The 25,346-nt window shown below is 37.5% G+C and overlaps 1 protein-coding gene across 1 annotated transcript in view; it reads right to left on the bottom strand.

Moving 5' to 3' along the window:
* Positions 1-25,346, bottom strand: part of PUDP (pseudouridine 5'-phosphatase) — an 80,983-nt gene that overhangs the window by 47,816 nt on the left and 7,821 nt on the right. The window contains exon 3 of the mRNA XM_032198707.1: positions 4,673-4,891. Coding sequence (XP_032054598.1) covers positions 4,673-4,891 — 219 coding nt within the window. The remainder of the gene's footprint in view (positions 1-4,672; positions 4,892-25,346) is intronic.

Raw genomic sequence — 25,346 nt, 5'->3', positions numbered from 1 at the left:
ACAAAACAAGTAGTCTGTGAGGTTTCAGTAAGTATTTGAAATAAAAGATTTACTGCTGAGAACATGGATAAAGGAAACCAAAGTGCACCATGCATTGTGTAAATTAGCTATGTACATGCATTATGCATGTCTTGTATGATTTATGTCCAGTTGTGCACAAATGGAAATCTTAAGGATAAATATAGCAACTACATTAAAAGACTGCTCCTCTTTTTCAAAATCATTTGCAGTTACTACACTGAACATAATATCAGACCCAACTTTAAGCTCTTCAAGATTTCATCACTCTTTTTAATCAAAGAAAAGCTAACATTGTCACTCAGGGCTTTGTCAAGTTGATTGGATTTCTAGCCAATTCAATGATAATCCTTTAAGATCATAAAAGCAATTCTACAGTAAAAACCTCAGCAGCATCAAAACACAAAAGACACCCAAAGAGGAAAAATATCTTACTGAGAACAATAAAAAGCTGTCTGTTCATCTAAGGAAAAAAAAATAAAATTTAAATCAGTTTGTATGTAGTCTGTTGTGTTACAACAGCTCCAAGCCCATCACCACAGCACTATTCATTATCTGCACGTTCTCAATCCTCAAGTGAATTTAGCATTGCTGCTGTTATGATGATAAAGTGATGGAGGTGGGGCTATCCACCACTTGGTGTAATTGCCATGAATCTCATGAGACTGTGGAAATGTATCTCTCATATCCACCTGTTTCTTTTTTGTTCTGAGATATCATTTTAAAAATGCTATTTGTAATAGTACATTATTCTTTCACTGAGCTACAAAACTGGAGATGGAAACTAATAACCTACACCCCAAATTGGAAGGTAGTTGGCTATTAATAAAGAATTCTATCTTCTCATCTTATTGCTCTCTAAAGAGTGCCAAAGACTCTTCTGTTGGCATAGAGTCTCCCTGTTCACCAAGCCAGTTAATCTTGCCATAGTCTGGACATCCTGACACATATATAGCCATGGAAAAAAATATAAGTTCTAAATTTTACATAATTCAACACCTCCAGCAACTGTATTGATAACTTCCTGGTGAAAGCATTTTTGGGTTGCAATTCTTCAGGACTTACTGCAATGGAGAAGTGTTTGAAACCAGCCAAACAGACCGGATCGTTCCCAGTTTGCAGCTAATTGATGGATCTCCATGGATTACAGGCTCCCTGAGACCAGCATGGCCTCACCAGAGTTTCCTACCATTAAAACAATAATAGTAAGGAAAAGAAAAAACAGACTTTCTACTATGTTGTATACCTGTTAAGGGCACAAACATTAATCAAGGAAACAACAGCTAAGCAAACTAGACTGCTGGTTGAATGGAACTGCTCAAGAAAAAAAGACGTAAGGCTTTAAAATAAGTTGTCACTGGAACTTGTATTTCTTTCCTTCTCTTTTTGTAATTTCTGACTGGCTTGATGTGGTACTAAAACTTAGCTATGAAATTACTTCCTCATGCTTGCAAAAGACAGCCAACCATAAGTGAATATGAAAATGGTTTCCATATCACATTCTGCACTGGCCGAACAGGAATTGCAAACAAGAAATCCCAGCTAGCAGGAAGATGATCCAGTGGTGGAAAACTTCTGAAAGGAGCACACAATCCTTAAGCATCTGTACCTTGTGATGGTGATGAGCCAAAAAGTGCAGACTGCTATGAAATAATGGCATTAATTTCATACCTGTGACATGATTGTAGTAGCTATTGGCAGCTGAGTTACCTTGAGTTAGATTTTTCTGGCTGTGTGTATATTCTGGGTTTGTGCTAAGCCCCAGTACACCTATACATGACATGTATAGGCAAATGTACATATGCATGGTTTTCTTGTTCCACTTGTCATTCCTTCTGATGATCTACTTCCCGGCAATGCAGTACAACGTTTGCAGAAACAAAAAGTCTGCTATGTTACTCTTGCAGATAACAATGTCTGCACTCTGACAGAAATATTTAGAAAAGCAGCACAAGCAGCAGCCCTGTCATTTTGTCAGCACTGTCTTGAATTAATTCCTTGCCACACTAAATCAAAACTAGCTTACCCTAGGATTCTTTCAGAACTAAAAATAACAATGAAAAACTCACAAATACTGGAAAAGTCCCTATTAGAAATGGATACATCCTCTTCATAGATTAACTTTGTACTTGACCATAGCTTGATGTATTGAAGCTTGCCAGTCAAGTTCAGCCATACTGAAATCTTCCAGCTTGCACTTTCATCCACTAATGTCTCTTAAAACCATTATAGAGTGGCATGGCTTTGATACACACTGTCAGGCAAAACTACCATACCATCCCTAACCATGGCTGACATATCTGTCACTTACTGGATTTGAAAATTAAAAAAAGAGTTGTACTACTGGCACAAACGTGTGCATAGCACATTCTATGTCCAGAAACAAGTGCTGCTTTCCTTGAGTTACTTTTTCAAATACTTTTTGTCACCATTTAGCACTGTTCTCCATCAATCCAAATTTAAATCTTATTTCTTGGAAAAGCTGTAGAAATGGATTGAAAATAGAACCTCACCTACCTATTAACTACCGAAAAATGGTCATGTCAGTCATCTTACACCATTATTAAATATCATGACAATTAACTTTTACTTTGGGGTATTTACCTACAACAACGTGAAATACAAGTTTAGTCAGAGAACTCTGTAAGCACAAGATGTCACCACAGCCTTACATCTTATACAACAGCTGCATTAAGTTCATTCTTAATTAAAGAACATTAAGAGACTATAAACCTCCGAAGATTATATAAATATCCTCACAAGAGACATGAGAAAGGTATTAGATTAAAAAAATCTGGTTATCAGATTGAAGCACAGGTTAGTCCTTAAATAAAACAAATACCAAGTAGCTAGTGCCATTTCTTTTTAGATTACTGACATTAACCTGTCTTTCTCAAAATTCATGGCAATTCAGCTTGTATCTCATATAATGCTACCAAGTACAAATGTTATTAATTCACTGACCAAGGCTGCCTTTGCTCCCCATAGTGGCCAGTAAGCATAAAGTATTTAAGTTCACATCAATTCTGCTTCAGAAAATTGCCTGAAGAGAGTTATCACATATATTTAGTTAAACTGAAAGGATAACCAGTTGAACAATTCTGGTTATGATAAAAACGTTCATATGCTTGTCCCAGTAAGAATTGTGTTTGTTTTGCCTATAATAGTCTAGCTTCAGTGAGCACAGAATTCACTTTTTGAAGTCAGGAACAGTGCAAAACTTAATGTTTCCTCTGGTTAATCTGTTCCATCATCTCTCTGCATCTCTTTTCAAGCCAGCTCACCCACTTTATCATAATCCTCAGCAGACATGGAATATCTACTGAAAGGCATCTACTATTTGTGCTGCTCCATTACCATGGCTCTTCTTTGAGCCTCCTAACACTTCCATCACCAACCTGTCCATCTGGCATTTTCTAAGCCCAGAATAAAGTGTTTTGTTTGTCTTACAAACAATATATGTGCAAAGTTAGTCCCAGAAGTTTGACGTGAAAAATGAAAACCAAATCCCTCCATCTTTCTTACTTTCATATAGATTTTAACTAGGCTTACAGTGTTAGGTGGATCTATGAGAGAGAAAGATGCAATTTCAAAAATCCTGCATATAAAAGGGATCAGCAAGATATATACATAAATTGGCTGCCCAAGAGGCTAAAGTGCTTAAAGCTACCAAACTACACCTTTTGTTCTTGATTCTTTTATTTCTTTTATTTGTTCCTAACATAACACATATTTTTAACATTCAGCCTCTTAATGCATTATAAAACTAGGTATAAAAAGGCAGCTAAAAATTAAAACATTACCATTAATGTGCTGTGACAAACAAGCATGCATTCTAAGAGAAAAAAATCTAAAAATTGGACTTATTTTACTGACACACAGTTATCTCACTTTAAAGTACATACAGATATATTTTATTTCTCTCTCTTTCCCATTCTTTTCCCCTATAAATTTTTGACATTTGCTCCAGGATGTTTAACATTGTACAAAAAGCCAACAGCAATTCCAGTTTCTAGTATTCCTTCTCTTATATGACTGAAGATTTTTCTCTAAGCATCCCACACATAAATGTAATAGAATATAGAAGTATGAATCTTATCTGTGGTGTGAATTCATCATCTTGCCTATATTGAGGCACCTGGTTTAAGCCACTCGTTTTGGCTTCCTGCACAACCACTGGTAAAAGACAAGTATCTTCAGGAAGTGGTTAAACTTACCTGACTTAGGATAACCAGAGAAACCCTCCCTCTCCACTGAAGCACAGGTGGCTCAGATGCCATGCTTAAGTTTCAATGTTCAAATTAGGAGAGATGAATCTCACCTGAAAAAACCCACGGACACATACATTTGCCTGTACACCAAGAAGTATGTTTGTGCTTAAAGTTGGCTTATGCACACAGCCAGAGAAAACTAAATTGAGTTGCACAGCTGCCAACAACTTTTCTAAAGAATATCTAGTTTACAAAACAGAATTTGTGTATATTTACATAATCTTTTTTTCTTCTTTTCTTTAAAACACAAAGAAAACTGCTGTTCAAGTAAACAGGAAAAAATACTCAGTACCCTTTAACAGGAAGGTAGATTAAAAATCTCTGCCTTGGTTAGCATTGACATAATTCCACAAGCAGTTTATAAATACTGAAAAGAAATGTACCTGGCATCAATTCAGCAGTAGGGAATATCTTCTCCTGCTTCATTTTACTTTCATGTAATAACTCTTCTTTGGTTATTGGCAGATCTAGAACATCTCGAATAATCTGTGCCCCTTCTAGTGCTTTTTTACCCATGACCAATGATTTCACATCCCAGGTATACTTCTTTCCAAAACGCCCACAGATCTCTTCAAATACCATTGTATAGAGACGCTCAGTATCTGCCAAAAAATAATGATAAGAAAAAAGATTTCAAACACATGCAGCCACCTTACAAAGAGGAAGGCATAAATGGTCACACAGCAATCTGCCAGAAACAAGAGGGCATATCCAAATGGACAAAATTGCCTCCCTTTACTCAACAAGGAGAAGGCAGACTTCAAAGATCACCTTAGAGGTACCTGGGTTTTTCAAGCTGTCACATCTGCATTCAGAAAAGGTTTCTGAGGGTCACAACAAAGAACTACCTGGACCTGTTCTTCTATCAACTTTCTTTCCCACTGGCACTCTACTATACAGGTCAGCAGGCAGTGTCTTTAATTAAAATACTCTTTATTCTTTGTATAACAAGAAAAGAAGGGAAGGAAATTTGGTACTCAGAGATGTCATTACATATTCCATGTAAATTGAAAAGAAATTAATTAACTATTTAAGAGTGTCTATGAACAGAAGCTTCAGAGTGCCTTCAAAAGACACTACAGTCATTATTACAGCGTTGCTGGCACTTCTGCATTTACATGTGATTACTAAAGGAGAACACCCCCACTTGTATTTCCAGAGGGGTTCTGGCAAGAGTAAACTTCAGGCTGAGTTTTGCCAGTGAAACTATCAGTTTCACTGTGAAAGGTGCTTTCAGTTTCTGAACTCATTTGTTTTAAAAAAATGTCAGCAAACAATCCTTTCTGTCTTCCCTCGAAACAAATCATTGAAAAAGAAGGTCAATAACATTTAATTTAAAACCAAATGGAGGAAGAAAAGTCCTTTCAACACTTGGTTTCACTTGAGCAAAGATCCTGAACAGTGGCTTTTCTACCAGTCTGTTTATCTTTTTGAGTGGTCTCCTTTGATACAAAGCAACTGTTGTTAACCATCCTTTAATTTCCTTCTCATGCATTTCTTTGCTTTCTGTATCTCTAAAGGTATGCTTATTATTATTATCACTTAAACAACGAAAGACAAAAGCAAGAAAAGAAAGGAACTGCACTTATGAGATTTGTTTAGAGAGATCAGGGACTTCACTTGTCTTCATGTCCTTTGCCATGTAAAAATATCATAATAGGGAAAATAAAATAGTGAAATTATTCATGAGCACGTTGACTTACTTTCTGAATACATAACAAGTAGGCAACAGAACTTGAATCGTAAGCTTTAACATCACTACTATGAAAAGGACAGAGCGAAGAAAGAAAAGCAGAGCACATGACTACAATACACCCAAAGATCTTCCCCTGCAGTCTGACAAAATGCACACTGCTTAACCACAGTAATCTGCTTCTCCTGAGATCAGCAGATGGTTCCGATCTGAAATGAAATGGGAAACATCATCACACGTATCATCGTGTGAGCACACAAAGTGCAGAAGACACGCTCTACCACCTGCCAGAACACTCCCTCCATTTCCCCTTCAGGAGGGATGCTGAGCCAAAGGAGCAGCAAGAGAACTAACACACCTGCCTGGGATGCTTAACAGGGCAGCGAACATTTCACAAAAGCCTCTTTGCTTAAAAATGAGAGAAAAATAACAATAGGACCTATACAAGTGTATGCAAATGCTTCTCAAACAGCTACATCTACTGAAGAAATGTCAGGAGTAACCTGAGAGCCATGAAACACACATGAAATGTACCACTGCATCATTCTGAATCAGAAGAGACACAAGCGACTTGGCTTTGAAAACTGCCAAGCCGGCTAGCACCAGGAAGAAAAAAACAACCAACTGCTTGCTTGACACTGCCAGGTGGTACTCTCAGCAAGCTGAGACGGTTAGTTAAGAATATAATACTTAAAAATTCACGGTTCTCTCTTTCCTTTTTTCTGATGCATTGATTTTCCTTCACCAGGTTAAGGACATAAAACTCTGACCCTAAACTGTAAATTGAAACTGAAAATTAATCCTCATCCTATTAAACATTATATATCAAACTACGCAGAAATAAAACAAAACAAGGAAATGAAAAAAAAATTGTAGAACATGAACATCTTCCTATCCATTTGTACAATTATTACATTAACCTATTTGAAAGTGAATGACTCAACTGTATAGCTAATTAATTTAATAGCCTCCTGCATTTTAAATATCAGATACCAGACTTGTGAACTGAATTCTTTTTCTTCAAAAAAAAAAAAAAAAGGCTTAACACTGTCCAGATTGCTGACCTAAAAATAATGGTATGCAGTTTGCAGACTGAAGAGCACTCATGACCAGCTTTGAGTCAAATATATTAAAATAATTAATTCTTATCCCAACTGTATTGTGTTAGAATGTAGTTCTCTCAACTCTGATCAAAGTGTTATATAAAAATAAGCAAAATATGGCCAACACACAAATAATCAGTGAATATATTTAATTTAAATGTGAGCTAGTCTCACTTATTGCTCATGTGCTTAAAGCAACATAAATGCTCAAACAAGCAAATTCTCAGAAAGACTTCCTTTTCTTTCCTTTCCTTATTTTACTTGCTCAAACAGACATGTTCTACTACAGCACATGAATAAAAACTGAAATCTGGAAACTACATCCACACTAACACACACGCTGCTTAATCACCAATCAGAATCTGAGGAAACCACTTCTGGAAAAGACACACTTCCTGCATACATTTAACAGATAATGACAAACAATCTTTTTGATTGAGGAAAGCAAAATCTCTACATCCACCCTATAAATAGACAGCAGTAACTAAACACAATTCAAGACTTCCCATTCCCATTCAAATAGAGGAACATCAAAAAACTGGTTAACAAAATGTGAAGCAACACTACAGAGGACAGGCAGGTCCTTTAGGGATCCTTGGCAGAATGAAGACTGGCCACAGGGTTGTGGTTATAATTGGAGTTTTATTATTACGTAAAACTAAACTAACAATCAGCATAGCTTATTATCTATAATTTCTATCTCTTAGCTTAGCATATAGTTACACAAAATTTCCAGGTTCTCATTTACATGGGGTTTTCAGCCACCTGGATGGCCCCTCTACAGATCAGGTCAAATTCTTATCAACCAGCGCATGACAATCACAAGCAAGACTCGGAGCTTTCATGAAAGATCACAAGTCACTAATTCAGTCCCCAGAGGCAGAAGACAATGGTGGAGGCCACTGGGACCACAGGTTTTGCTGCCTTCCAGCAGTTCTGGACTAAGTCCCACCCAGTGCTTGTAGCTGTTTGTATTTACAGCCAGTGCTCTCTGTGCTGTCAGATTTCCCTGTTCCAGGATGGGTCTCACTGCATACTGGTGATCCAACAGCTGGGTATTAATAACATTGATGGGCTTCACCACCCTCTCAGTGGGTGTCCCCCATGCTCTCTTGGTGACCCAGCACCTGGGTCTTGATATCACTAATGCCCTTAGCACCCTGACAGTGGGTGTCCTCACAGCCTGGGGCCAGAGAGGGGGAAAGGGAATGAGGCAGGGGTGGGTATACATTAACAGACTGCTTACATATTGTGGATATTTGCCTTATTGCTGGTTATGCTAACCATCCTGCCAGAGGTCAGCAGCCGGGGGTACCAGTCACACAAACACAAGATAAGCTAGTTTCTTCCCCCATTGTAACATAAAATAATCTATAAGATGTCTGATTAATCAGAGTCTAAGTACAGAAAGCAATCATAATTTCAAATTACTGCAAATCTGCAATACAGTTAGAAATCTAATGCACACAGATAGATACAAAACATCGATAAAATAAAACAACCAAGAGGAATTAGAAATTCAGTTAAAGTGCCTACTAGTAAGTATCTTAGACACCTTAGTATGTCCAAGCCATCCACTGATACTAAAAAAGGAACATTGGCAAGACTCGCACCTGACTAAAAGAGCAACTGGAGGCTTAGCCAGATGCCTACAGCATCCCAAATGGTAGTAAACATACACATTTAAGCAAGTGAATCTGGCCCCAACTGCTAGCTCCCATCAGGAATATTTGTTGAGAAAACAGCAGGACACCTGTGGCAGTGGTCTGTTCCGACAGAAGGTAGAAAAATCGAGACTTCTTAGGCCCTGCAACTTGCAGTAAATGTATAACCTCAGCTTTATTCCCTTCTGCTTTTCAAAATACTTTTCATCTTTCCATTTCTCATCCCTTGGTGTACCTTTTACAGGACATCATCAGCATGACTTACTGTCCATCCACTTGCTACATTTCACTGGGAATGAGTGACATTCATTCCCTAGCCACATATCATCTTGTAGTCATTTTTATAGCAATCTTTCCTATACAGAAAGCACAGGCAGCCCCACTGGTGCTGTTTACAGTGTGTAAGAGCCAATCACAATAAATACAAATAAGGTGACAAGAATGACAGAGGCACTGGATTGCTCAACTTGTGATCCAGCATAAAAATATGCTGGCGCACATTCAGAAAAGCCTACAGGTCAGTTGGCAGCAGACCACAGTGCAAAACTTGAGTGTATGATCTGTTCACATCACTGAGGGTCAGAATTAGAAGTGCAGATCTACCAAGGTTAGAGGTATAGCAGTCATCAATCAATTCAGTACATAAACCGCAGCTTTATCAACTGCTTACCTACACAAGAAGATGGCTTAAAACAGAAGATAACAACTTCGTGTCACGGTTTAGCACTGGCAGGTAGCTGAGCACCACACAGCCACTCACTCCCCTGGTGGGACAGGGGAAAGGACCGGACAAGTGTGAGAACTCCTGGGTTGAGATAAGGACAGCTTACAAGTTAAAGCAAAAGCCACACATGCAAACAAGGCAAGACAAGGAATTTATTTGCTACTTCCCATCGGCAGGCAGAGATTCAGCCACTCCCAGAAAAGCATGGCTCAGCATGTGCAATGGTTTCTTGGGAAGGCAAACGCCATCACTCTCATCATCCCCTCCTTCCTCTTCCTTTACCACAGCTTTTATTGCTGAGCATGTTGCCATATGGTATGGGACATCTCTTTGGCCAGTCTGGGCCAGCTGTCCTGGCTGTGTTCCCCCCCAGCTCCTGGTGCACCCCAGCCTCCTCGTTGGAAGGACAGCACAAAAAGCTGAAAAGGCCTTGGCTCTGTGTAAGCACTGCTCTGCAACAAACAAAACACCGGTGTGTTATCAAAACTATTTTAATGACAAATCCAAAACACAGAATCATATGAGCCCCTACAAAGAAAATTAATTCTATCCCAGCCAAAACCATGACACTTCATGAATGAATAAGGAACTTGATTTTTTTATATGCCTTCTGAATTTATGCAAATAATTTTATTATAAATCTAGAACAGTCTCTAATTTACGAAGGAGATGTGGCTATTGTGCATAATAGTTCATCTTAGCCATCGGTTCTGAGTTCTTCTTTGAGTAACCAAGCCCATCTTCGCACTGAATTTTCCTAATGAAATATGCCTATGATTAATGCTTACACAGTCTAAACAGAGTTTTAGTTATATGAACTTGATACTTTCTAGTAAGTCAAAATCTGATTCTGGACATATAAACTGTACAAGATTTTTATTTTGATGGGGATAGAGAGATGATTATGTAAAAGGAAATTTTTCATTTCAGCAAAAGGTTTATTAGGTCCATAGTTGTAAAGCAGATCTTTACTATGTAGGAGAGAACCATCTTCAGTATTCAGTTTAGGCAAATTCAAACACAGTCAGTCATTTTATCATGATTTTGGCCGAGGAATAAGAAAATCTCCTGAGATTTTGTCACCATGAATACTGAATGAACACACAGATTACTAGGATTTTGTATTCCTAGCAGTCTTTCACAATATTCCTTTCAACCCCACAGGATACGTATGCAACAATGTAAGAAGCTATACAAATTACTGAAATACTTGGTTGTGGTACAAGAGAGAAATATAATTATACACCAGAATATAAGTTTTTACTGTGCTTTTTACAACTCAGTGACATTTAGCATGGTGCAAAGTTTTAACTTGCAAACAAATCCATGCAATTGTTGAAATGTGGAAAGCATTAGATGTTTCTTCTACTCATGGAGTTATAGGAATAATACATGTTTACATTTTCTCTCATTTCTGAATTTAAACATAACACAGTCTTTGGTGTGTTTCTTCTCCTGCTATACCAGTGGAAGTGGGAAAGAACATAAGATTTAAACACAGTAATGGCAAGAACAGAATAGTGACAGATTTCCCAAAAGAAAGACCAATTCTGTCAAGTCTTGTCAATTATCACATGCAGAACTTATACAACAGCCCTCCAAGTTTCATGCCCCCTACTCTGACATCTACAAATCCATAAACTCACAATCACACTCTCCTTCTCTCTCCAGCCTATGAAAGGTGCAGCTGATCAGCTCACTGGCCAGTTGTGTCAAGTCTGTCAGACCCAGGAACATAACAAATGCTTCAGCACTGCACAAAAGCCAGGAAGGGGTGTTTCTGGGTAAGGCTCTGTGCTCCAAAGAGATTCATCATCAGGTCCACTGCTCTGCAGCACCTCTCCCCACAGGCAGCACATGCTCTTTGCATGTTTGATCACAGAGGTGAACCAGTTCTTGAAAAGTCCATGTAACTGAGGATACACGTATTTCCAAATGGTATGTCAAAAAATTTAGGAGATGCTACTACCACATTAAAATTTATCACAGATCCTGGTGCATTCGATAAGCAAGCAAGAAAAAAAAAAAAAAAAGAAGACTGGAAAACCAATGGCCTTTGAACAGCAAACTTGGAATGGAATAAGGAATATTTTCTTAAACCAAAAAAATAATTTAAGATATTATTATCCACAAAAAGTTTATCGATTATAGCTCCATCTCGAAAAATTGAGAAAGAAAGACTTATTATGTCAGATTGCTAAAATATAGAAATTCAACAGCATTATAAAAGCCAGTCACTGAAGGAGCAATAGTCTATTCCACTGAATAAAGCACGGTGCATAACTTATTCCCCATTCTTTTTCTATCTTTTACCATGTCTTTCAGTAGGAATCTGAGCCTTTCCCCTTAAGACTTCAGCAGTCAAACAAGAAAGACAAAAATAGCATTAACTATGCAAAAAAACACTCATCAAACTATACAACTGACACTAGAACAGATCTGAAGCTGCAGAACTGAGCTTAAACCACCCAGAGCCACTGAATAATTAGATGAAAGCTCCTGAGTTAGCAAAACAATCAGGAAGAGGGAAAGGGAGAATTTTAAGATTTTTTTTTTTTTTTCTTTTTAAATAAATAACCTTTAGTAGACTTCTATCCTGCAATTTGTGGCAAGAGGTCAGTCTTGCAGTTCCCTCCCAACACCCTTCCATTCACCCTTGCATTACTGTGAAAGCTACTTTAAAAATGCAAGAACTACAGCTATTCCTGACGCCTAAAAGGAGAAAAAACAGCAGTTTAACAGCTGACCTCAAAATCACTTACAGCAGCTTAGCAAGAGCAGGGAAGAGGAAGGCAGGCAACAGAAATTACTTTTTGCACAATAGCCTAACTGTTACAGCACTGTCCAGAAAATGAGATTCAGCCTTTCAATCTTATCCTTAGGATCTAAGCCTACTTCCCTAACATCCCATGAGATTTTTTTGTTATATATGATACACACAGTCACGCACAAAACCGATGGGGGGAGGAGGCGTTTTAAAGGCATCAGCTGCCTTTAAAACAGTAAAACAGGTAAATGACAGTCAGTGAATCCAAATCAGCCTGGAGCCTGTTGACTTAAGGGCTCATCAAAGGGATGTGGGTTGAATCCCCTTAGCAAAGAGGGCCTCCTGTGGACATGAGGAACAGAAATGCTCTATACTTTGCTGCATTCCTTCCAAATGAGCTTGCCTATGAAGAAAAATGAAGTTACATTTACCAGCTTACAGGGACACCCATTTCAGTCGCTGTCACTGAAGGAAACAAACACGGCTTCTCCGCTTGCCCAGCCAACCGATTTGAGCTGTGCCTCCATTTCATGGCAGGGGGTGTTGGTGTCCCCAGCCTGCAGGCTGAACCCAAACAGCCTGACCCAGCAAACCAGTCAAAGGAAACCCTACTGCAGTATTTGTGTCCAATACATTTGGGCTGATCTACTTTCATAAACAGTACTAAGTTCATCTTATTGTTACCTGGAACTTAAGGAAGGTAAAACCTATATTAAAATAACTAGCAAGCACCAAATAAAGGCTGATTCAAAATCAGAAGCTAGCTATTCAGTAAACCACTTTACATGACTGATAAACCATAACTTCTGAAAGATAAAGAAAAAATAGTGACTATAATTGCTGAAAATTAAAATTACTGCTCCAATTTGAGTAATGATTTGCAAATCATTATATTTTTGATTAGCACTTAGAAAAAAAAAATCAGTGAAATGATCCATTATTCATTTAAGTAAGAAACAGGCAGAAGTCTGCTTTGGAGCTTTAATTTTTGCAAATCTTTCTTATTTATGTTGTACTGAATATTAATGTAAGTACACTCCAGGATATACGAATATGCTACACAGCGATTACTTCACTAAGTCCAGAGAAACACACCGCCACTGGCTAACTCACTCAAAGCACTGTCAGTAGGCTTGCTCTTCTCTGATATGAGACATTCTACCACAAATTCAAGTTATTGCTAACAGGCTTAAAAGGAAAGTAAGTTTAGTGTCCAAAAAATAATGGCTGCATAGAAATGTTCCCAAACAAGGATCACATATTTGCCCCTCTGGGCTTTTACTGCTGGGAGAATTCTTCCATGGTAGCTACAGAGGAAGCCAATTTCTAATTTTGTATGCAAGGAAACATTTTACTTCTGTGGGGCGGGGAAGAAGCTGCTGAACAAATTCAAAATGCTCTTAGCTCGCATTAATAAAGCAGATATCTTAACGCTATCTTGTATTCACATATGCACCTTACTCTTCTTAATGCCACAGGGAACTGAAAGAAACAGATCAAGAATAAGCCATGCAAATACTTTTCTGATGCAGAGCTGTAAAAAAAACAGTCCACCAGCAATACAGCGAAGCACATGAGAAAGTAAGACAAGTCGGTACTTCAGTTCTGGTAAATGAGGGAACCCCATCTGAAAGAGACGGCAATATATACGACTTAATTAAAAACTTTCCAAACTACACTTACTAAACATCAATTATGTGACAACAGCAAATTAATTTAAAAGGAGAAAAGCTATTGATTCATCGAAACTGACTGATTCACTCTCAGGCATTCATGCAGGCCCTTAACCATTGGAAAGAAAAGAACACCTATGCATGCAGCAGTTGACAAAGTACCTACACCGGCCTGCTTGCTAGGGTGAATACCTGTGGCTGGCAATGACTTAGCTTTTCAATATGTGTATGAGAAGGCTGACCTGGGTAAGAGTTACACTGCCATTTGAGTGACTAAATGGGGCAACAGTGTTGTGCAAGGGCTATTTCATCCAGAAGAGCAACCACCAGCAGCTCCTGGAAGCACGGCTTACACCATACTTACAGGGAACTCGGCCGCTCGCCACAGGGGTCTCTCCTCTTCTCGATATATTGCTGACATGCAGCAACAGCTCATTGACTTGAGGAAAGCAAAACAGGGTTTAAAAAGCTGTTCTGAAATGAGATGCTCCAAGGCACTGAGATAAAATTACCACACAAGGTAGATGAAAGCAAAAGGGTCACTATGTTACTGAAGTCAGCAGAAAAATAACCAAATCTATCTACTTAATTAAGATGTACTTCCTTCAGGAAAAGTTACAACATAACCTTCCCTGAACAAACAACCCAGAAATGGTCTGTTTATCCTGCAACCTAAAAGCACACAACAATGGAAAAAGAAAAGTCTTCAAGACAGGGGAAAAGAATCAGAAAATGTTATCCCTCCCTACAAGACAAAAAAAAAAAAAAAAAAAGACCAAAATAAAAATTATCTTCAGCACACCACGGTTGTCTTCAAATATTGATTTCCTTATTATCAAAAAGCTTTTGCTTGCCCAGGAGACTACGTATATATGAAGACTCAGGCGAGCTGGGAATTCAACTTGTTTGACTTCCAGTGTTACATCTCTCTAAATCACTCTCTGGAATACAGCCCCAAAACCCAATTTCCTAAATAGTGGAAACATTTCAAAAGACAGAGTGACTTTAATAGAAAAGAAAAATATTTTTCCAGTGTGGCCTTGAACAATGTTCTAACCTTAATTGCAGCAATGTGTCAAAAATATACTGCCACAAGGGATGTGTAAAGGACTACAGATTAATAAAGCTAATCTCTTCCTTCCACTCATGAGTGTCTAAAAAATTTGAAGTAAATCTACTGATAGAGTAATATCTCTGTGGAGGTAACATTTAAGAGGAAAAAAACAAACATCATCAATGTGCCTGATTTTCCAAGAGAGAGGCCGTTTGATCTTGGCTGGCTGCCTACTGTCTGGAGGAAAGTTTCACAAATAGTGCATGACCTGATCGCAGGATCTCTTTAATACCTGTATGCTAAGAACTCCTAACCCCAACTAGAAGCAGTAACACAAAAACATTTGGACCTTTGAGATTCATGTGGGAGGTGTGACAGAGCAAAATGAAAATTATTGTTTATGAGCTGTAACCACTGTTTGAAAACTGCAGATGAAACCTCAAAATCATGGTATAGGTACCAGTGTAAGGTTCTCCCCACACCACCTAAGTGTGGACATCTACCCAGGCAAGCCACCGTGGCCCTCTGAAGTCGTATGACCACAACCATCATCTCCCACGTCAGAGGCTGAGAGACTGGGGTCTTTCTCACAAAGCACTGACAGACCCCATGTGGTGACAGCACGAGTTTTCTCCCTTTCCCTTCCCTAGACTGCAGAGGAGTCAGGAGGTGGGCCCTAGCAGACTGTCCTAGGTCAGCGGGCAACCCAGGGCAGGACCACACAAAGTTTAACAGTGGCCTGTGACAATGGATGGCATGGATCAGCTCTTCTTGCTTCCTAACACCACAGACAGAAGCAGAGGACTACTTGGCCAGTAAGGCTTTTAACAACTACACCCCAGTGAAAGCGAGGTACCTAAATGCCGCAATGTTCCTGAGTTTTGTGATCTCAAACACTGTCAGCTCCCCAGCCCATGCTGAGGACACCCCACATGACAAGAGGAACCCTTCCCACTCTCAAGAAACAAAGCCTTTCTGCCACTCAGCTGCAGTACGACTGCATCAGTACCAGGCCTCTCTATGACTATTCCCCACTAAATTGCCACCTGTAGAGTTCAGTATGCAATAACAGTTCTTTAATAGGATTCCCTTAGTTTCCTTCATGAATGTTCACACCATAACTCTCAGGACAGCCCATGCCATGCTACTGAAGAGCTGCAGTTTTCTTCCCGATACATATTTGAAATTTTCCTGAAAATCTTCGGCCTCTCTGTATGAATGAAATCTAGGTAGTAATACTAGTATACACTAACAGTAACAATAGTGAATATGTTAGCCCCTACTAGCTGGAAGACCTTGTAAGCATACTCTCAGTCAGAGGTCGGTTTTGAAAACTTCCAGTAGGTTATGTGATCTGCACAAGACCTCTACCTCCCATCATACAAAGTCCACTTAAAATTGCAGATACAGACTGATCAGGAAGACTGAACAAGAAAAGCAAATACGAGGCATCCACTGCAGTTCCTGTAAGACACGGAGACGTTTCAAAATTATATATTCAATGCAAATTACCTGTAAAATGGATTAAAACTAGCTCAGTTTGAAACCACCCCAGGGATCTCCATTTGGGAAAGAAAAAAAAAAGCATCAATCTCCCTCCACTATACACAAAAATAATTTTACGTTAGTAGAAGTGCTACAGAGATTTAAAATTTGGCACACATCAGGTACTTAAACATGGATGTACTGGACACAGTCCCAACTTCCAAATAAAATATTTTAGCTTTTAAATCTTTTCTCAGAGTGGCATTTCCTGGCAGAGAAGACGTGACTGAGAACAGATTCTCTTCTCAAGTCCTGTTTTTGGATCAAACTAGGCCAGTATTATGATACTTTATGGCATATATTCAGAGACAAGGTTTAATGGTGGACTTGGCAGTGCTAGTTTAAAGGTTGCACAAGATGATCTTAGAGGTCTTTTCCTACCTAAATGATTCTCTGATTCTACATTATGCTAATTGTAAACCAGAATTAGGTCTTCAAACATTAAAATCCATTTAACCTAAACTCTTCTATCATTTGTGAAAAAAAAAAAATACCTACTATTAGGGATGCTTTATTAAAAGGCATAAAACATATTCATGCTACAATCCTGAAAGAGCACAGTGATTACAAAAGGTTGCAGACAGAGAACCTCACTAACAGACCCAATTTACACAAGGACTACAGGAGAAATATAAAGCTGGAAGAAGACTTTCTGACAGTAGCTGTTAAGGTTGTATTTTCAGCTATCTCAAAGGGGCAGAGGCTGCATCTTACTTTCCTAGAGAGTGGTTCTGGGCATAATGGAAATGTTATGTTATCTTATAACTGTGTTTTAAGAATGTGACAGGTTAGAGTTACAAAAAACACGGCTGTGTATCCTGTAAATGAAATAAAAAATACGTGTTCAGAGACTCAAACAGTGCAAGAAACTTTAGTCCCTCATTTCATTCTTCCATGTGATTAACGTGCTAAAAATAAAAACATATTTAATAAAAACATATGACTGTACTAATCGTCATTCCATTTTCACTCAATCTTTCTTCCCTTCTACCTCAGTTTGGCAAGCAGAGCTCAAAATTTACATCTTGATTCACAAGTAGCTTCACCCTCCTGTGGCTGATATTTAATAAGCCTGATGCAGGAGTTATTTCACTGGGGTGTGCTTAGTCCTACTGCAGCAACACTTACAGAAGACAGGCTGACAAAGTACATACTCAGTAAATATGTAAGAGAAGCATTTTTACTTTCCTTCCAAAAGCAGCCCCAATTTCCTTTCTTCTAAATAATAAAAAAAAATAAAAAAGCAAGAAAAAAAAAACAACAAAAAACACCAAAAACAATGTCTTTCTCTCTCTGCCCAAAATTAAGAACAAATCTACCAAAATCAATTAGGTTACAATGGTACAAGCAAGAAACAATCAAGTTCACTGTTTCTACATATAAATACCTTAAATAAGGTATGCATTTCCAACTCCATAGTAACCAACCTGAAATTAGATTTACAAAAAGAGAATCCATTGCTCCACAGCAACAATTTGCTATCAGTTTTCTTGTAAATAAGAAGATTGTTTCTAAAGGTGCATTGCAGACAGCTGAATAGAAAATGGTGAGAATTTTAAGGAAATGCAGGAAAAAAATTAGTCTCTTTGATGAACAGGTATGGTAAAAATAACTGCTAAAAGTTATTAATATAAGAATCACCTATGCAACTTCGTTCCATTCTGTCCTAAAGAAATGGTGCTTTTATTTTTCCATGGTAATGACAAGAATGAAATAAAGTTCTCTGTAGTTTCTTGTTATTACAAGAAATCACTTATGTTCAAAAAACAACCAAACAACAAACAAAAACATTTTGGTTTTGTATTAGTCTTCTCTATCTGCATAGGAAGAAGCAATTTTCAAGTAACACAGTTGTAAAACAGCTTTCTAGTTGTATCTTAATTACTTATTAGAATATAGAACAGTTTCAACACACATCTCACGTCTCCTATTCCAAGCCTGAGTCCTGCAAACATGTAAGATATGTTTAAATAGAAGCGAGTTATCAGGCCAGGACATATATTTACTATCACATAGCTATCCAGGCTTTACTATTTATGTGCCTAGACCCCACACCAAGCGTGAGAAGTAAGCCTCCTTAGCTTTAGGTCGAGATAAAGTGCACTGGCAGTTACTGTGGAATAGCTAGCATGTGCTGAGTCCTAAATAGCTCCAGATTTCCTCCAAAATTCTATCAACTGTTTGTTCTGATTGTTTTTAAATGCATATCATTTATTCAGTAGACTTCTTTACCTATTTTCTAAACTCCAAACAATGTATCATTCATCCCCTAACGGTCAGAAGAGGAATACAAGAAACAATGCTTTACTTCTTGGCTTTCTACTCTAAAGTATTTTAAATATATAGTAACTATGAAAGTGCTCAGGAACAGCAGTATTCAGCTGCATCCAAACAGATCCAACACAAAATCTAGAATGAAGCAAAAGTTACTTACATCTGGATATAAAATAACTCTAGAAAATGCCATCCTTAACAGACACTGTTCATTATATCTTCCCTGAGCTCATTCTGGTAATTTTCTCCTGGTTAATCTAAAATTGAGCTTATAATCAGCAAAATAAAATTGTCCATTCCATTTATCAGATACACTGAGCTGAGCCACTGGAACTTAAATGACTTTTAGACAAAAAGATGAATCCTAAAGCAATTTGACCCAGTACGTTTTGAAATCATGAGAAGCACAACTGCATGTCCTAGACATATAAAATTGCATATCTAGCCAAATGGGGTGACTTTCATGCCTCCTGAATGTAAGGTAAAAGAATGAGAAGGCATACACATTGCCAAATAATAAAACAGCTGATCACCAAAGGCCTTTATATTCTGAAAATAGACAAATACCCTATAGGCTATTTCTAACCATTTCTGGATAGTAGTTTTCAAAGAGATTGAAAACAAAAATGCAAATTTGCTATTCCATCCACAAGCTGAAAAGCCTTTTTTGTTGTTGTTTGTCAAGAGCAAATCCAACTATTAAAATAAATTTACAGAATCTAATTGTATTAAGTGTTGCAATCAAAGAAAACAGAACTGAATATTGTTAAACATATCTGCAGTGCACAGTCTAAAAAGCAAAGAGCAGTTTTAGTCACTAAAGCTAAGAAGCTGGACTTTTTTTTTTCTTTTGTTAGGTTGACATATTTCGTGGTGGCACAGGTCTGTCAGCCTGTTATCACTTCTGCTATGAACCTGTAACTTCTAGAGCTTTAAAACTGTTCCAGTAAAAAATAAATAACAAGAGATGATACAAACATTAAATTTATTTCCTTAAGGCAAGAGATTTCTTCTGACAGTGCCATTTACCTTATTATAATTATCACTAATTCTAGAAAACATATAATGTATTGAGAGCTCTGCTCCCTCTATGGACTGTCAGAGAAGCTAAACTCAATCCTGAACTGGAAATGGGAAGCAGTTATATTGTCACTACCAAAGTCATCAAAATGCATCACCATCAGTCTGTGCAACCATTTCCTTGGTAGTCTACAAATGCCTCAAAGGCCCTGTTATAGACAATTCAAGTGGGTAATACATTTTTCAAACTTAGACTACCATTAAGTATGTTTAAACAATATTTTAATCACTGATCTTTGGAAACTATTTTATTGAATATTTGATTCATGTTTCTGGGTCTATATTATCAATACAAAATTTTCACAGTGTGGAAAAAAAGAAAATTCAGTATTTTTCTTATTTTAATTCTTTAGAGATATATCTAGGAATAAGGTTAGAACATCAATAGAATATAATTTCTTGTACATACATATAGAATACAAAGCAGAGAACTGAAGCTCACAATTTCAGTATGCAAGATGCTAAAAGAAGTGCATGTGAAAGGTAAACTAAATCTCTACTGAAGAGGACACAGAGGAAAAAAGCATTCTGCTTTCCTTTTCTCTACATATAAATACAGAAATGTTTGGGTCAAAAAGCAACATTTGTTTTAGTCCCATGAAAGCTGCATGAAGGAAGAAAATGTGAATCTATTCCATGTTATGACTACAATATTAGAAATGGGCATGGATAAACAGAGGAATAAATTTAATGGTTTTGCTGTAAAACTTACAATACGGATTTTCTTTTTCCCTGTTAGCAGAAACTGATAAGGAATATATAGACTTTTCTCAATTAATTGAGGTGATGAGAAGGGAAGCGAGGAAAAAAAAACATGCAAATACAGTTTAATCACCTTTCACAATTGCTGGGGGTGTGTGGGGATGTAGAAAATTCATGCAAAGGGCAGCTTTAACTAGAGTAATGCCGACAGGCACCAGGTGCACAGATTCTGAAATGTGAACTCTTAAAGCCAAGAGCTATGCCTAGGGAAAACCAAGGAGTAGTTAATTCCTAGCGTCGTAGAGCCTAGTTTTATTGTTAACTCATACTTACAGAAAGAAACCTGTTCGTGAAAATTTTGACATATTTTTAAGGCATTTTGCAACTTAACAGTTACTGTAAGTGGAAGATATCCTCTCTTTTGCATACATATAACACATGCACAAAAAGACATTCCCTTTACCTCTAAAGCTTTATCTAGGCACTGTAAAGTTTTGTAGAGCACTGCAAATTTCAAAACTAGAAGCACACTACTTGAAATATTCTGAATTTCTTTGGGTGAACTCTTCTGTGTTGTTAAGATAGCCATTAATACCTATGGTTACAACTGTAGGTCCAATTTAGGAACTCACAGGCTACTTCTGAACCCTGAGACCAAGAAGCACTCGGGATGCATGCCAAGTCTTGCCCAGCATGCGTTGACTACCTCCTCTCTCCACCACCCTGCTTTCCAGGAAAAAAAGGACCGCACAACAGTCATGGTGCTACAGCAGATGCCAGTAAACTCTCCCATCAGGGCAATTCAGAGTTCTAACCTAACCCTCTAGGACCTAAAGCTTCATTTTTATCTTGCTCTTCTACAGCACTTCCAAGTGAGTGGGCTAATTACCTGCTCTGTATCAAGTTTCAAAAGATGGGCAGGGAAAAGTTCAGTTACTTTTAGAAAAAGGCAAAGTCAGCTTAAACAGTAAATTATGCACAGTCAGTGGTGAATCGAATATTTGAACAAACTAAATTTTGCAACAGTGTACAATTTGCAACCAACTGCCACATAAAAATGTGAGAGTTCTAGAACACACAAACAGAGACATGATAGAATCACAGCGCTACTCCTTGCTCTTTATTCTTAGATGTCTTCGTCCATGGAAAATAAAGAAGCTTAAATTAAAAAAGGGAGGAAGATAAATACCACAAAAATATGATCTACAACTATAATAACAATGCAAGTTATTACACAGCAGAGTAGCAATTAGATATGTTACAACACCTTAGTGGCCTAAATATTTTCATTTTCCTGAGATATGTTTCCCAGGAAATATTGTTTTTAATTTTTAAAGACTATAAATTTATTGCACTGCAGTACGCTCTTTGCAGCTCCATCTCCCCTGAGCCAAAAAGCAAAGGACTTTTTGTTAGTCCAATGTAATGCCACAGAGAGGATTAAGTCCTAGCATAAAAAGATCCATCATTTCACGTGGTGTAATTTCTTGCAGCAATGGCCCTGTATCAGAAGTTATGTAAATCTACAGTCATTCATGCACCTACTCTCCACCCTGAACAGACAGGAAAGTCAAGGGAGCTTTCTGTATGTAAATTACAATAACATTTATCCATTAAAAAAATCTTGCCCATACAACAATTTATTAAAATGAAATTATATCTCAGTTTATTTGTGGTTCACCTTAAATCCATTACTTTCTCCCACCTTTCTGGTACACTATAATCCCTTTTAAAAAAAAATAATAATAAATTTATGTTATTTTTCATTCCATTCTTCTCCCAGTGTAACTGCAATATATTTTCCTTTTCCTTAGAGATGTTCCTGAATGAATATTACCAGTGTCAAATTCATAACACATCCCAGTCTAAGAAAGACACTTCCTCTGATGACTGCTCAGTAATCAAATAACGGTCTATAGTTCAAATATGTGGCAGTTTACATTACAGCGGATAAAACAGAACACAGCTTCAAAGACAGTGTCCAAGAAGACGCCCTGACACAAGCATCCAATCACACTGCATGGCCATGCTGTGAAAGAGAACATGAGCGAACTGGTATTTATGCAGAGCAGATGATCAATGCCCAGCAGCGAACAAGAGCTACTTGGCAGCAAACCCAGTCAGTTCAGCACCCGCAAGCAAAGGACGAGCGCATATCCTTGGAGAGCAAAGGTTACACAGGGGCTGCTGGAACTATTAAACCAGGTCAGAGAGCGAGTATTAATGAGCTGAGAGAAGGAGGTACTGTGTAACACTGTACTTACGACACAGGATAAAGGTCGTGAGTAAATTCCTAAAAATGTTACACAGAAAGACTTGGCTGACAAATAATAAAGTGGGCTTTCTTTTCAGTTGTCTTGTGTTATCCTCACAAGAAGAACCACTCAATAAGCACAGCAGAGGGAAAACTAGCAGCAGAGGAAAAAAGTAATATATGCAGTGATGATACATAACTGGTGCCCAAAGGAAAGCTTTCAAGAGACGTCTGCTACAAGTTATTTGATGACTTAAAAAAAAAAAAAAAAAAAAAAAACCACAAAAACAAACAAACAAAAAAAAAAACCTTAATACGCCTCAAAAGAGAATGGGGGAGAAAAATAAGAGACAAACATTCCTTCCTGGTTATTGAAGAAAAGGAAGTCAAAAAATTACATAAATAAAAAAGTACGGTTATTTCCCACCTCCGTGCTGAAAAATATCTTGATAAAGGTCAGTAGTAGTACCTCAATAAACTCTGGGTAGGAACACTGGTTTTATTATTATTACTATTAACATCATCATCAATATAGGGAAACAAAAGGAAAAATCAAGGTCAGGAATCTCTGCCAGAATCATTAATAAGATACAAAAATGTTCTTGGTTCAGTGCTGCTCAGTAGTGTTGTGATAGAAATTATGATCAATACAGAGAGGTACAGAAACACAGAACTAAATCAGCAACAAGTACTAGCAGGCTCTATACTGTCCAGATGAAAATTAGTTGTCCATAAGTAGAGCAACAGATACCAAGTCTGAAAGGAGAGGATATTTAGCATAATTGCTTTTGTGTTTTTAGCTAATATAGTTTCCTCATCTTTAAAAGAGCAATGATCATCTTGTGAGAATGAACATTACCATTATAAGTCTGTTGCCATTTTAAACAAAAGATAATAAATTGTTTAAAATAATAACACTCTCCCCAGACAACAACAACAACAGAAACTTTTATCAAATATTCAAGAATAAGATTGCCTCTTGGAGGAATATACCAATATAACTCAAGAGCAGAATTTGGCTGGTTCATTGTTCTACAGAGATAAATTAAGGTGTCCACTCTCCAAAGAATTAAGAATTCCACTCTCCAAAGTTCAATTAGCCAACTTATATCAAGGCTATGCCGATGAACTGCAACTAGTCAGAACAAGAGCTGCAGAGCTGGGCCCACAGTGGCATCTCATGTAGCTGCCACCAGTACACAGAACAACAAATCCAGGGCTGTTAATGTCTTTTCTTCTCAAGTAAAAAGAAAACTGGAATATGGCGGCTGGAAATAGTGTTATTGAAAGGGAAAATTCTATGCACCTTTTCTTCAAATGAAATTATGTTCCCTTTATAGCACCTTATTATTTACATTCAAAGCAAAATAATTGGAACTTTATATACAAAGCAGCTTATGTAGCCAACAATATAAAACCTTATCACCTACAAACACATTCCAAAATCTGCATTAAGGCACAGGAGGAGACTACTTTTTGTAAATGGTCAGACTGCTGTGTGCATCTTTAAAATCACTAAACAGAACCTTTAGACTCTCAGCAGCTTCACAACATACCTCTCCACTTGCTAAAGGCCCTCTGTGACAACTGGATGCGTGTCACATTATTAACACCGGAAATTTGAAATCCCTTGTGATTTATGTATTTAACATGTATTTTTTTCCTTTTAAAACCAAATGCTTTGGGTCTGCTGCAACTAATACATAAGTAAGCATCAGAACAGTACTGAATTTGTGTGTAATTTATGTGCAAAATTAAAATCAAATCATGAATCTTTCAGCTTGAGAGCATTCTGCTTAATTCCCCAGGGAGGAAAAAAAAAAAAAAAGATCAATGCTAATGCTGCTCAACGCATGTTGAAATGCGGTAACCATTACAGAAATGAAAAAAAAAAAAAAAAAAAAAAAAAAGCTATTCAACAGATTCTGGACTGAGTTCCAATTCTGGATTATTCCTATCAGAATCAACACCAACAGACAGACATGTGGATGGACAATTTTCAAATCAATCATGTGAATAATAAAAGTTAGATACTAGGATAGTACATTTGTTATGCCTTTGCCAAAATTCTCCTTATCATTAAATGAAAATGTTAGCTTTCAAGCACATGACAAATCTTATTTGCTCTATTTATGGTTAGCTAATTCTCAGTGAGGAGCTGTTCTACACATCTCCATAATTTGCTCACGAACCATATAAGAAATATCTTAATCTAACAATATCCTTAATCACTTTGTTTTTGCAACAAGATGCACAAACAGAACATAGAGGGAAGACAGTATTTTTGTTTCCTTCTTTGTTTCCAAACTAGGATGGAAATGGAGAATGGCAAGAAAGTAAGTTTCCACTACCTAGAAGCAGAAAATAGGCTTACAAGATTGCCAGTTTATTGCCCAAGAAGATTAATTCCTGCACTTAAGCCATAATAGAGGACAATCTAGAGAGGGCTGATGTTTAGTTGAATTGGTGCTATTTGTTCTGATGCGGAAGAAATAGAAAGCTGTTTTAACCTCCCATTCACACT

Source organism: Aythya fuligula, chromosome 1, assembly GCF_009819795.1.
Source record: "Aythya fuligula isolate bAytFul2 chromosome 1, bAytFul2.pri, whole genome shotgun sequence".
NCBI lineage: Eukaryota > Metazoa > Chordata > Aves > Anseriformes > Anatidae > Aythya > Aythya fuligula.
This window is presented reverse-complemented; position numbering and strand designations above follow the sequence as displayed.